Below are 14,421 nucleotides of genomic sequence, written 5' to 3'. Positions count from 1 at the left end.
CTTTGTTCTACAAAGTTTTCTTTAGTCCTGTAGAGACAAAAGAAAAAATAAGTCGACCACAGAAATTTCCATCAAAATTCCTTGATTAATTTCACTTATTTGCCACTACTAATGTTATGATTGCAATTTTTTTTCTTTTCTATTTTATTTTTTTTTTTATCTCTCCTATGAACCAGGACTCCGTGTCTTTAATAAAGCTTGAATTGAATTCTACAAAGAACTTGAGTATTCTCTGATGTCAAAAAGTTATACATTTGCAAGAGAAAAAAAAAAATATTTTCCTTGACAATGATCTCCAGTTTTCTGAGATCATAAAGTCACTTTTGACAAAAAGTGACAGAAGATTGAGGGAGTAAATTTAAAGATATTTTCCAAAGTGATAGTGATAGATCTGGGCTCTTTTCCTGCACCTAGGATGAGATCCAGAATACACACATCCGACAGCGAGGGAGAAGCTGCAACATGGCTGCTGTTAATCCAATAATCATATAATCATTTTTAAGATATCAACTATCAGCTATTACTATCTGAAATGTCAGGTTGTAAAAAGAGAAAAGGAAGAAATAAAATAAATTTGGTATGCATAAAAAAAGATTGAGAGAAAATAAATTTAACATTTTTAATTTAGGCCCAGCTTACTTGTAAATTCATGCTTGTCAAGGCACTTAATTTTTTTGACTAGAGTGGCTTAGTTTCCCAAACAGTTAATGCTTCTTTTCCTTGGAGGTTGCGATCAGATTCTGTCACTAGTCCCTGACCTTTGACCCATGCTCTAAACTCTCCACTCTAAGTGGCTGCAGACTATGTGACTAAATTGCCTGTTGTTGGGTTTCAGAACCGTTAGTTGCTCTTCAGCAAAAACTTCTTAGTGAAAACTTTCCCCCATAAACTGAGTTTGCTCTCATGGGAAATTTTTTTGCCTCATTTAAATGTAGTGTGTCAAACTAACAAGCCTACTGTTTAATTTCATTTACTTGAAACTATTTTGTGGGTGTAGTTTTCAGAGTGAGTGATTGTCTAGCCCTGTGGGACGGTAGGGCACTGCTAACAACATTTCAACAGTGCAGAGGGGTTAACGCTTGTTTTGCACGCCGTGTGAGACCCATTTCCATCAATATTCATGCAGAGGGGAATTTCTCCAGAGGAAATCCTGGCCTCTCTTCGGCTTTAGCCTAATCCTGTTCTCGGAACAGATTCTGCTGTCACCAGGACACCTGCAGTAGTTTTCTCCTCCGCTATTATAATGAACATGGAGGCAAATAAAGGTTTCCCTCTCAAAACATTTTGACTAAACTTACTTGATTACTTATTGGAAACTCATTACACTTATCCTCCCAGGAAAACAGCTATGTTATACTATGAAATCCACCTGGAGAGTCACCGCTACCTTTCTTGTCTGGATCATCACCTGCTAGCCATCAGTCAGGCTGCAGGGATGTGAGAGGAGAGAAGACGGAAGGAAAAGCTGGAGGTTTGTAATTAGAAAGAGAAGGAATGAGAAAGAGAAGGTCAAAGACAAACTTATGAGAACCGTCTAAGACAGAGACGTCTCCCCTGACCTGGGGGATTTCTGCATTGACTCTTGGTTCATTCTGTGCAGTGAAGTAAATGACATGTATTATGAACTCGTTATTTATTAATCTCTAAATGGAACCACAGCAAACACAAACTCTTTAAGCTGCTGTGCAGGCCCTCCTTATAAACATTTCCACCTGAATCTTATAATTTTGGAGAGGAAATACACATTATGTATGGATTAGTTATCAGTACCAAGATTTTTTTTAAATTTCGATTTAAAAACTGCGAAAATTGCCTTTGATTAAAATTAGATTTTGTTTAGACGAGGATGCTAATTTGTGCTCTTCAACACGAGCTCATTAGTTTCACTCTTTTCCCAGAATTTGATCTTGCTTTTATGAAATATATTTACGGATTTTGATTGCAAAGGTTTCCCCAGCTGTTCCTGTCACTGAAAAACAACACTCCCTGTCTGCCACCTGCCTGTCTACTGGGTGATAGAAAGTGCCAACGCTTTTCCCTCACAGAGCAAAAAAATAAAACTTTGACTGTTTGGAAATATTTCCAGTAACACACAACATTGATGGTTATGGAGAATGGACTTTAATCTTTTTCACAATATTTTTGTTTTACTTATTGTGACAACAATAAAAGCAATGATCAAAAAATGAAAATTAGTTGGATCATTTTCATTCTGATAATATTTTTAAAAGGTATTTTTTTACGGATACATCATCATCCATTTTATAGGTTTTGTTGTGAGTGTTTTTTATTTCTGTTTTGTATATTGTCTTTGGTTGTCGTGTTTTGTTTTGGATATTTAAAATATCTTCCATTTCAGTGATAAAGGTTCTTTTCAACCTTTTCATCCATTTTTATTCCATATTACTTGAAAGTGGTCTTAAAACGACAATATTATTGATTATTTCATTAATTACTGGGACAATTTATTGTGCAACAAGAGTTATCGTGACAGACCCAATGCTATTTTTTTTTTTTTTTTTGCCATACATCCATCACTGCCTACAGTCAAAGCCTCACAAATTGACAAAATAACTTTACAGCATACAATCTATTGTAAAGGCTAGTTTGAGTGCTCAGGATATTAATTAGTACAATTCTACCTCTATGGACTCTTAATACTTGGAGCCATATTTGAAATATATTACAAATCATTTAATTAATTAATATTAATTATCGACATATTTCAACCTGTATCAATAAAAAACCCAATTACTTTCAGTTGGTACACACCTCAGCAACAAATCAATGAATTTATATCAAACTGTAATGACCAGTATTCTACTTTAGCAACACTAGGAATAAAAGTTGCCTTCAGTCCTAATCAAATCTTGTTGACCATTTATGTTTTTAATTGCTGTATAAACCAGTTTTTACACAGGTTGTCACGCTGTCATAATTTCATACTGGTCCATGCCCAATACTGCACTCTTAAAGAGGGAAAAACACATTACTATGGGATTTGGCAAGTAACTCCAAAAAGTCAGCAAAAATTGTGAACATCCCCAGAGAGAAATAGACATGAATATGTAGTGAAGAGGCAAATATTGAAGGTTAGGAAGGCTTGATAAGACAGAGAAAGGCTTTGCCTCCCCAAGCCCTTGTTAAACTTTTACTGCTATTGTTGATTAGATGCAGCTTTAATTTAATATGCACTAATTAAATTTGAATTATTGATTATATATGATCTTCCTATTAACTAACTAAATGTGTTGCACTGGAGATTTAGTTAAATGGGATTTCTGTGTTTCCGCTTTATTACATGAAACTAATATGACTGGGCTGATTGGAGTCATGATAAACACATCGGATGTTTAATATCCAGGTTTTCATTGGACTCAACGAAACTCGGATGTCACCGAAAGCACTCGCTCTTCTGACTGTAAAAGCAAGCCAAGGCTGCTTTCATCTTTCGCAGAACAGAGCCTGAAATTAGCGTTTCATTTGAATGTTTTGCTATACAAAGCTGGCCACGGAAATAACATTGTTGTGAAAATAATAATAATAAAATAACATAAAAAATCAAGACATCAGACAAACATCGTTCCCCACGGACACCAAAATTGAATGAGAGCATGCACTGGCTGTTACTCATTATGACGGGCTGACAGGGGTAATTGAATTTGCCTGGAAAACATTCACTTTATTTTCTGACAAACATTTTTGGGTTTTTGAAAAAAGAGCAACAAGACAGTCTGATTTGAGTTGGTTGCGTTGCATTTTTCACTATCCTGAATACTAAATGAAACATTTAAAAGCCGTGGTTGACAGGAAACCATGTCTTCTGATGCCTTGTTGTACAAATTGTCCAAACTTGCTGTACGTTATGTTCTGTATGCTATTTTTCATGACCTATTTTAGCTTGTGAAGCTGTTAATTTAATCATCCAATATTTTTCAAAGCCTTGACATAAGCGCCCATATTTTAGCATAAACTTTCTGAGGTGTTTCCAAATATCCAGCATGGAACACATTCTCCATAATAGATATTATGGTACTGGGTTGCCTGCCTCTAAATGCTGCAGCTTCGCCTCCGTTAGTCTTCTGGAAACTATCAAGTTTGATTTTGAGCTTCAGGATTTGTGTAAAAGCTGGCAAGATTTCTGAACAATGGTGGGTCCAATAACAAATTAAGTCAGGGGAAAAAGATTGTTTTTTTTCCTTTTTTTTTTATCTGCCGCCTGTAGTTGAGATTCTTGTTAAATTGCTCCAAGACAGGGTGGCTGACAGGCAGCAGTGTATTTTATTGTGATATTTTTCATATTCAAGCTAAATCTTGAACTGCATACACTGCATATCCTAATCAGTCTAATGGAAATCTCATGAAGCATTCTTCAATCAATCCATCGTCTGATAATATAAAAATATGGCACAAATACACACCGAGGTAGATAGACATGACTATCTACCTAAGCTCAGATCCTAGTCAAAATAAAGAAATAATAACAGAACCAACCAGAGGCCCAGATGGCAACAAAAAAGAGGCCACCAGTCCATCACATGGCAACACAGAGACAAACAGGAGAAGCAACAATGCACACACACTTTTAGAAAGAGCAGCTGATCTAACAGTCATGTTTTCGAACTGTGAGAGAAAACGGTTCGATAAGCACAGGGAGAACATGCTAACAACCACAGGCCGAGTTTTGAACCCAGGATATCTTTGGTGCAAGGCAACAGTTCCACCAACAGCAGCCATAACATGTTAAGCCATACTTCCAAAAAGAGTTTTTCGCTTAAAAGCTTAAATGAGTATCAGCAAAGAACAAAGTTCTTTCTATGAATACTGGAAACCATCCTCAGTGCTTCCCACAGCGGCTCGGGAACCAGTGAGAACGGAGGGGGGGAGGAGTGACTGAAAAGGCCAAATATTCATGTAAATTTAAACAAAGATTTAAAATTTTAACATTTTCCCGTCTTGTTTGAAGACAAGTGACATGAAAAGTCACTTGTTTTCAAAGTGACTTTTCACGAAGTGCTGCATCATCTACAGGGACGCCAGAGGTTATTTACTGGAAGCAAAGGAAAGAGAGTCATGTTCCAAAAAACAACTTAACAATCCCACAAATTTTAAACGACATTGTGAGACTGAAAAATTCAGATGGAGTGCAAAACCATAACTACAGTGTCAGGATGCCTCACAGCTAAATTCTGTTGCAAAGAATATAAATATGATATTTGCTCCTGCTGATAATTTACCAACACTATGTTGTGGAAAAAAAAATCAATTGTTAGGTGAAAATCACTGTCAGCTTTATCTTATACCATGTGGACGATATGAGATCATGATCAAAAACTCATAAACAGGTCAAATTAAAGCTCCAACTGAAGCTCAGAGTCTGTGTGGGTTCTGTCAACAGCCACACATCAGTTTTATGTGGAGGACAAAAAAATCCTAAACACTGGAGGCAGTCTGGCTCCTGAGCAGCTGCAGAAAGCAATATGTAACCTTGAGCGTGAAGCCCAGAGAGGTTCATAAGCACTTAGAATAAAGACATAACATGACCATCAGATTATTAAAGTCATAATGACATAAACTTATAATTAAGTGTCCCAGTGTAATTCCAAAACATTGTGAGAAGAGAAACATCAAGGAAATTATAAAACAAAAACACAACTAAATAACCAGATTAAAAATAACAACCTTTCTCCAGGTATTAAACATAGTCTTCTTTAAGCTGACATGTACATGTTTTTTTATTATTATTATTGAACTGATAAAGAATTGTAATCTTAAATCTCATGTTTTCATTAGCTTTATTTTTAACCATTAACTATTATGTCAAAAAATGAATGCAACACAGGTAGGATGGGGTGCAAAATGTAAATAAAATGACTATATGATTTTGAGGAAGATTTTAAACTGTTCTAAATCTTTTTGATTAAACTCAAAGGAATCATCTTCAAGTCAGTCAGTGTTTGAAAATAACTGATGTATAAACATTTTTTTTAAATTATAGATTGCTTATTATGGCATTTCTGTAGTCAGATTTTTTTTTCTTTTTTTAGGAAAAAATAAACAAAACCATGACTCCTAATACCGGAGCTAACCAGATTGTGGATTTTGTGAAACGTTCCACCACAAGTTTACTTATGAGTCTTTGTAGATACATTTGAATAGATTGCTTTCCTGTCAAAGAATGATAAAATGGCTTTCCAAAAACCTTTAGGCTTTTCTTCAGTCTTTGAAGAAACTAGTCATAGATGCATAAGTTGATCCAGTAATCACTTTACCTCTTAAAGACTGCAGCTGACAAAATGCCAGGTGGGTTTAATCGGAATAGAAGAAATGCGTTCTGATTAAACTTCCTTCAGATTCTAAAACAACTACACAATTTGCATCATCTTTGAAAGGTGCGTCAATAAATTAAACTGCTAAAAAAGTGCAGTTTTCTGTGAAAGACACTAAAATACAAGAAATGTAAAACATCACAAGTAGGTGAAATAAGCTGGAGTCTGCTACCTCCTTTTCAGATTTAATGCGTTTTAAATTGCGCTCTTCCTCTGCAGTGCTTTCAAGCAGCCAACTGAAGAATTACAACCACCATCTGTTCGTGTTGATGTACATTAATTCACATTTTCTCTTTCACATTTTTGGCAATCTGCATTAAAACTCACTCTGTGTTTCTAAATGTGGCTAATTTACCTTTGGGTCTGCTTCAGTTTATGTAGTGTCATGTTACTGTTGCATGAAGTCATTTTAAGTCTGAACTTGTGTGTTCGCAGATGGAAATGGTCACTTTAGAGGGCTTTTCCCAATGCAGACAAGCGCTGGTGTTATATAGCTGACCAGAGCTTGAACATGCAAGGTAGTTTTGATTTTTAGAATGTTTTAGTACAACAGCACTGTTTTTTAAATTAAATATTGTTGAACAAGGTGTCAAAATGACTAAAATGAGTGAGTTGTAAACTCATCTGACATTGTGTTGACATTAAATGTTTCATGAATTATTCATATTAAGAAGTCATTGTCTCTGCACAAGCAGTTTTTGAGGCAAGAATAAAGGAGCCAGCTGACCGCCATGCTGATACACGAGATAATGTTCCCATTGATATTTTGCATGTCTCAGTACACAGCTAGTGCCTAATTATGGAAGCATAATAGCGTTTGCTCTGCTGTTTTTCTTGTTTAATTAATCTTTTGACTGAGCGTTGATGAAGCCTTGTTCATTTTGCTTTTATCTAATGTGTTGTTCACAGTATGAAAACAGCATAGCATAAATGTTTGAGTGAGGAAGATATTAATGCTCAAACACATTTGATGTAAAATTAGAAATGGCTGAATGTAGGTATTATTATTAGATCATTACAAGAGGCAGGACTGCTGACTTAATGCATTGGAGTAAGCTTTCTTATCAGGTACTCTAATTCACTCATACAGATGTTTATGTTGGAATGTAGTAGGTGTGGTACTACAAGCTAGTTCTTCACTGCTGATTACCATCAATATTATAAAGTGAACCAGTTCTTCATGCAGCAAACTCCAACGGGACATGATGCTGCCACAATTAAGATGGTGTTCTCAGAATTAGAACCTTTTTCCTTTGTTCTGCAAATATGAAGACGGCAATTATTATTTGAACATTTCAAATTTAGTTTCATCACATAAATGTCATTCTTTTTTACTCAGTGCATTTGTAGAATAATATCATCTGCTTGCTTGTGATGAAATGGCTTCTTCTTCTCTGAGTGGTCTTTCAGCCCATGTTAGTAAGAGGGCTTGCTTCACTGAATATAAATGCACTGCCAGTACAAGTCAACATCTCACAAGGCCTTTTTTGTTCTGGGTTTGCTTCACACATTTTGCACCAAAAACACATTCATCTTTTGGACTCCGTCTATTCCCTGATGGGGCCGATGGCTCCATATTTCCATCATGTTTATACTCGTACGTAATTGTTTGACCAGATGAAGGCGGCACCAGCTGAAAATTGTACCCAAGGATGAATCAGACTTGTGGAGCTGCACAATTCCCTTCCTGCCATGTTGCTGGATTTCTTTTGATTTTTGCAAGATATATTTTTTTTATTTATGAACCTAACTACAGTATGCTTTTTTTTTGTTTGTTTGTTTGTTTCATGACATAGTGTTGTCCATTTCGGTTTTTAAGACCCAAACCAGTTTTAATCACAACTTTTTGTGTGAATTGAGGGCTATAATATAAAAAAGTAATTTAAGTGAATATTTTTTGATGCCACAAAAATATATAATCTTCACCAAAGAACATTTAAAGAACATCATGCACTTCCACCAAAGACTAACATTAATGCAACATAATCCTTTGTGTTGTCCAGCGCTTCTGCCTTTTCCAATTTTTATTTTTGAAAAATCAGAGCTGTATGGGAGCTCTACTAGTGATTTCTGAGTGACCCGAGGCAGCTTGTCTTTAGCTTGTCTTTGCTCGTTTGTGTGAGGAATGCTTTGTGAAAGCCACACTTTTTCCTTCCACCAAACTTTATTAATTTGCTTGGATACAAGACTGTAACCAGTATCTTCTTTAACAATGACCTAACCGTGACTCTCTGCTGAACAACTGTCAAGTCAGCAGTCTTCCCGATAAGATTAAAAACATGTGGTAAATTAGACTTTCACTTTTCAAATTGGTTTAAAATCACATTTAAATGATGAACTACTTATTGTCAAGCCAGGACTTGACATCTTTTAGAGGGTATTTTAATGCCTTTTCAAATTAAACTTTTTGTTATTTTTGCTTACACAGATCAGTGTGTAGATCATGGTTCAGAAATGAGAGGAAAGGGATTTTACCACAGTCTGCATGTTCAGCATTTTACACTGAAACGTTGATTTCTATGCTTCTCCTCCTCCAACTGGCAAACTATTGAATGACACCTTTTACAGAAGAGCTGCCAGAAGTTTTGGACACATAGCCGACATTTATTTGTCCCATTTCATGCAAACACCACTTGCCAAAAATTCTTATTTGTCCGAAGAGCATGTCGGGGCTGGGCTAAATGAATTGGATTTGCCTGGGGAGGACTGGGGAAGCTCGGAAGCAGCATTATTTCTTTGCTCTTCACTAACTCACGAACGCGCCTCGCCTCATTACCGCAAGGTGGGATAGAGTAGGTGCAAAGCGTTTGTCGGCACCAGCTGGAACAACGGAACAGTGTCGCCTGATCGCTGTTCGCGCGCACCAAGCGAACTGTTCGGCTACATCCGGCGAACCGGGCACGTCCAGAGGGCGGGCTTCGCCTGCCGTAGTCAAAAAGGGTCCCGCTTCGACTGGCTGCTCTCATTGCAGTCCAGTCTGCCGAGCGGAGCACAGCGGAGCGGACTGACAGAGAAACCAGACCCGGCTCCATTCAAGGATTTTTTTTTTTTTTTTTTTTTTTTTTAAACCTCCTACAGTTCGTCCTACAACACAGGACCGATAAGGACTCGCACCTCGCCTTCCGTGGAAAATGTTCCTCTTGCAGTACACGGGTACATTATTTTCCAAGTTTCATCCTACTCTCGCTGGCTGTTTTCCTTCGGTGTCCTCTTCCCGTGCTGTGTTGATAACGGGGGGGTGTTATTGTCACACTGCTGCAGGCTACAGCGTGTGTCACTGCGCGCCTCTCACCGCAGCGTTTCGGGACATTTATGTGCGCATCTTTGTTATTTTGGTGTAAGTTATAACTGCGAGCCAGAGGATTCACTTGCCCGAAGTGGTCGGGCGTTTTCCAGCTGTTGAGACCGCAATGCAAGAGAGCAGGGCAGCCTCTCGGTCTCAGCGTGGCTGCGCTGTTATTTCTCTTCTCTTTGGGGCTTTTTGATGTGGAATGATCTGATTTATGATGGTAGATAATCATGAAAATGTCCCCACTCGCATTATCTCAACCGTCTCCAGCTGCTGATTTTGAATGGAAGTTTTAGGAAATGACGCCTGATCTCTGCTGTAAGATGTTGCATATTTCTCACCTCCCGTGGGGATCCTGTTTCTGAGAGGCTGCATTAGTACATCATGATCGACCTCGGTTAGGCACATTAAAGTAGACAGGCCCATCTTACAGGGAGTTCTTTGCTTCATAAATACAAGGACTTTGGTTGGTTTTGTTGTGGGATATCCGTGTCATTTATTCCTGAATCACCACAGCTCCATAAGTAGCTCCCTTTTTAAAAAAATGGGTCATTTTCTCTGGACTCCCAGGATCTAATTAAGCGAGGATGATGTTTTTGAACTCTGGCATTAACCTGCTTACTCTGCTTTATTCTGGCACTCTGTTCTGCAGCTTGCTCTGTTTATGGTCATGGTAAATTTAACTCAGATGTCCCACCGCTTTTCTTTATTCCTATGTTGTTTATTTATTTGGCTGTTGTTTTGTGTGCTCGCAGTGTAATTACTGCCTTCCTTAAGCTCATAAAAGCAAAGCCTTGTCAAAGAAAAGTCTCACGGCTATAATTTCCCACTTCTTTTACTGCATCACTAATTAGCCCTTATATATTCTCATCCTTTTGAGCATTTAGAAATTTACTTCTCATTTCTCAGCCAAGAGCAACGATCAACTCAAACCACCTGCAGTAAAAATATAAATGAAACACTCGCGTAAGTGTTTGCATTAAGTCCTTTCAGTCATTTTTGCACTTGAGGTATTTTATGCTGAATGTCAAGGTATTTTTACAACTCAATCAGCTTGATTAATTGGAGAGTTTTGGATCGAACTTGGATGCTGATCTTAAGGGCTTGAGACTTGTGGTGTAGCACTACCAAGGTTAGTCCAGGAAATCCTTTTAATGAGATGCAGGGGAAAGTGCCTGGCAGTTGCTCCGCTCTGCTATTTCCTTTGGCTGAAAGAAATCTGTATATTCTAATGAAAAAGTTGAATTTAGATCTTTAGAAAGCTTTCCTTAGTCACTACATGGAAACAAAAGAAGTGCCTCTTATCACTCTTATTAAGACAAGCAACTGGAAAGTCTGTTAAAGAGAAGATTGAAAACTGGCAACTAGAGCAGATAGCCTGACTACTCACTTCAAAAATATAAAAAGGCATAGTGTTCTGTGATTTAAGTTCTTGAAAGATGCTTTTGTATTAAAATCAAAGCAAAAAGTGATTAAGTATAATATCCTTATAAATGTACCAAATATTATGGTATATTATATCTGCAACAGATAACTGTTGCTCTATTGTTTTAAGTGAAAGCAGAGCATAATATCTGCCTGCTATGCTGTTTTTTGTAGGTTAACCAGTGAAAATGTGGTATTTTAACTCAAGGTTATCATAGTGTGAAAATCTAATATTGTTTCATGCCTGCTTGTGAGTTTTCTTGCTCTCTGTTTGGATGGTTTTCATTTTTCCCCTCATACGTGTTGCTAATCGTACGCAGACGGAGCTTGGTTTCCTCCCATCCAGAGGCGCAAACGCGCTTCAAATCAAATTGAGTGAACGGAGGTTGAGTGCCTCCCCGTGACCACTGGGAGGGAAAAGGTCCATCAGGCCTAGTGACAGCAATTTACCTCCGCACGGCTGCAGTTCCCTCTGATCAACTGGCGCAGCATCTTTAGATTGCCTTTAATGCGGTGAGAGGAGGGAAGCTCTTTGCTTAGATCTGTCAGCGAGATGAGATTTTAAGGTTTTACATGCAGCGCTTGAGCAGAAGCTTAAATTTTTCAGCTCTGCTTTGGCATAGGAAGGTGGTGCTGCAGAACAAATTTAGATTTTATGCAGAGCAATACTTTATAATACACAGAGAGATGTGGAAACTTTTAGGAAAGTTTTAATTGGCCGCTGCTTGACTGTTTGAGGTTATCGAGTGGGATTCTCACTGCAGAAGTGGTTTAAGGGAAGACAAAAGAGAAGTGGACAACTTAACAGAAATAAGACTCACCAGCTGCTTGCTAATTTCTGTTTTCTTCAATCAAAGCTACGTCAGTGGCAGCGTTAAGTCCATGGTAATGCATGTAATTGACGACTGCTCTGCCTTTTTGGGATTGTTGAATGGATTTTGAAAGCCTGAACAGCAGCAGCCCTAATGTCATCATGGATAAACAAGCTGTAATCTTAGTGTTTTTATGAACGTGGTCAAAGCTAAAAGTAATGCACTCTAGCCTGTCAGAAGCATTTTCTTCTGATTTGTTGAGTTTTTCTGCTTCTTGCAAAAAGCAAATGTGCCAGCAGAATCCAGACCAGCATGATTTATTCATCTGTGTGTCACAAATAGAAGCTATTTACCGACTGCCTGCCCATCGCTATTCTGCTCGGCTGTTGTCACCTGACAGCTCAAAACCGAGGTGACAGATAGGTAGGAGATACTTTAGGTTTCTTATGAACCAATTTTTGCACTCAAACGAATGCCATCTACTTTGAAAGCTTTGGCAGAGTTGTTTGCAGTTAGTTATATCAAACTAGTCAGGGTGAACTATTTCATACTGGCAAGAAAGATTTGTTTTTGGAGGGTATGTGGATTTTTTATTTTTTTTTTTTTATTTTTGGCATACAACATGTTGACTAAGTTTTTCAACAGCTTGAGTTTTTTTAAAATAAATGGATCTTAGTCAGTCTCTCGTAGTGCACAGGCTGTCTCTCTGGATTCAGAATGGGTTTTATGAAGTGTTTCCTTCAGCAGATAGTAAAAAAAAGCTAATGCCAATTGCAATAAAAACATAATTAAAGTACAAATTTGGAGGAATTTTTGCTTTTGCTTCTGAAAACATTTCTATAGGGTGTCTTTCTGTTGAGTAGATGGCTAATATATATGGAGTAGATTAAACTGTTTTTATCCCTCTGCAACTAAATTCATTTGGATTTGGTTATATTACCTTTTAAAGTCTTGCAAACTTCAAACCTCTCCTGGACCAAGCATACAAAGGGATTTTTGGCCCAGAAATCTTTATCCAATTTAAATGATGCGACTAAAATGTAGAAATGCAACAGAATTTAACCCAATCCTGTACCTTTGGATTCATGCTGTCATAAATTGTGCAGATACTTTTTAAAAAACACAGCTCTACTACTATTTGACTAAATTTAATTGATCTTTGGGAGGTTGAAGCCAACTTTAATTCTTCACAGAAGTAAGCTGAAGCCCTGAACACCAACCAGATGCTTGTCATTCTGTCCATCTCTTCACTATTTCTGCACAGGGTTGGTTGATGGCAGCATCCCTGAGTAATGCTGTTTGAAATTACTCCACAACGCTGGAGTGTGTTTAGTGGCAAAGGTTTTTTTCCCAAGTCTATGTGTGTCATTGATTAATGTGACATTAGTTTCTCGTGGTATGTGGTCTAATAGCTCACTGTTCATTCATATCCAACTCTAACATTTTACAAATGTTAATGTTTCGATGTGGTCACATGCTAAAACACCTCACTTTAGGGAGAACTTTTCTTTGATTACAAGGTTATTTCCGAGCTGATAGTCATGACAAATACAATGTTGGTTTGTTTTGGAGTTTTTTTGTCCATTGTGGATATCTTCACTCATCTTTAAATAATCTGTCGATGGTTGTTGTGTGTCTTCCAACTTTTATAGTTGACGAGTTCTAGGTCTGTAGTGCTCCTGGCAGCAGGTTGGAGTAGCTCTGTTAAATTTGTTCTGATTTGTTCTTTTTGTAGATTTTTCTTTGTAGTCATTTTGGTCAGAGGCATTGCTTCTTTGGACAATTATTCCCTCTGGTTTTGATGCTGTGCAGCTAAGCGATTGTTGCTCACTGTTTTTTACTCCGACAGTGGTTATGATGCATAACCGTGGCAGCACGATGTTTTTGGTGGGGGGTTTTTTCAAGCCAGAGCAGCTGATTAGCATCTCAAAAGCTCAGATTGTACCGGAACTACAAACCCAAATCCAAGAGGAGTTGAAAAGGAGGCTTCATGGATGCAGAACAGGACCAGAGTGCAGAGAGAGAAGGAGAAAGCTAAGACCATCTCTTCTATTGATCGTTATAGGCAAGACAGCAGAGGGATGTTAAAGAGAAGATTGTAGTCTCCACCATCTCTCTGCCCAGCTTTCTGACCACATGAACAAGCAGAGGTTTTAAGAGGCGTGGCAAAGGCAACTGGGGTGGGTTAGCAGTGATTGCTAATATCTAATAGTGTCAATCAGAACATGTTACTCAGAATATTGTCTTTGCGACCTGGAAATTGAGCTGTTAGCATGCTATGACAGTCATGTGACGGTCATACAGCAACATTTTTCAGTCAGAGGCTTTTATTGATATGTTGAAGGACTGACCGCTACTGGAGATAGCATCACCATCCACAATGAAAGGAGTTATGACAATAACTTGCATTTTCAAGACATTCATCATCTTAAAAAAATTAGTTTAACATTTTAACTAATATTCTATTAGTGATTGAGAGCCACCAAATGCTAAATGTGCTCTCAAAGTTGTAAAAGGGAAATTTTACTGCTTTCTTGGTGGTTGTACACACCACCAGCAAATACAG

General features: G+C 37.7%; 1 protein-coding gene across 4 annotated transcripts in view; it reads left to right on the top strand.

Annotated features, from left to right (window-relative positions):
* The window catches only part of LOC106950594 (ecto-NOX disulfide-thiol exchanger 2-like), a 175,247-nt gene that overhangs the window by 53,762 nt on the left and 107,064 nt on the right, over positions 1-14,421 (top strand). The window contains exon 1 of one of the 4 annotated variants that reach the window (XM_015037552.1): positions 9,086-9,482. The exons of the other annotated variants lie outside the window; for them this stretch is intronic. Coding sequence (XP_014893038.1) covers positions 9,461-9,482 — 22 coding nt within the window. The 5' untranslated portion in view covers positions 9,086-9,460. Of the gene's footprint in view, positions 1-9,085; positions 9,483-14,421 lie in introns of those variants that run through there. 4 annotated transcript variants of the gene reach the window in all.

Source organism: Poecilia latipinna, unplaced genomic scaffold (genome assembly GCF_001443285.1).
Source record: "Poecilia latipinna isolate Pla-1442-1.1 unplaced genomic scaffold, P_latipinna-1.0 Scaffold410, whole genome shotgun sequence".
NCBI classification, from domain to species: domain Eukaryota; kingdom Metazoa; phylum Chordata; class Actinopteri; order Cyprinodontiformes; family Poeciliidae; genus Poecilia; species Poecilia latipinna.
Note: the sequence above shows the minus strand (reverse complement) of the source record. Positions and strands in the feature narration are given on the sequence as shown.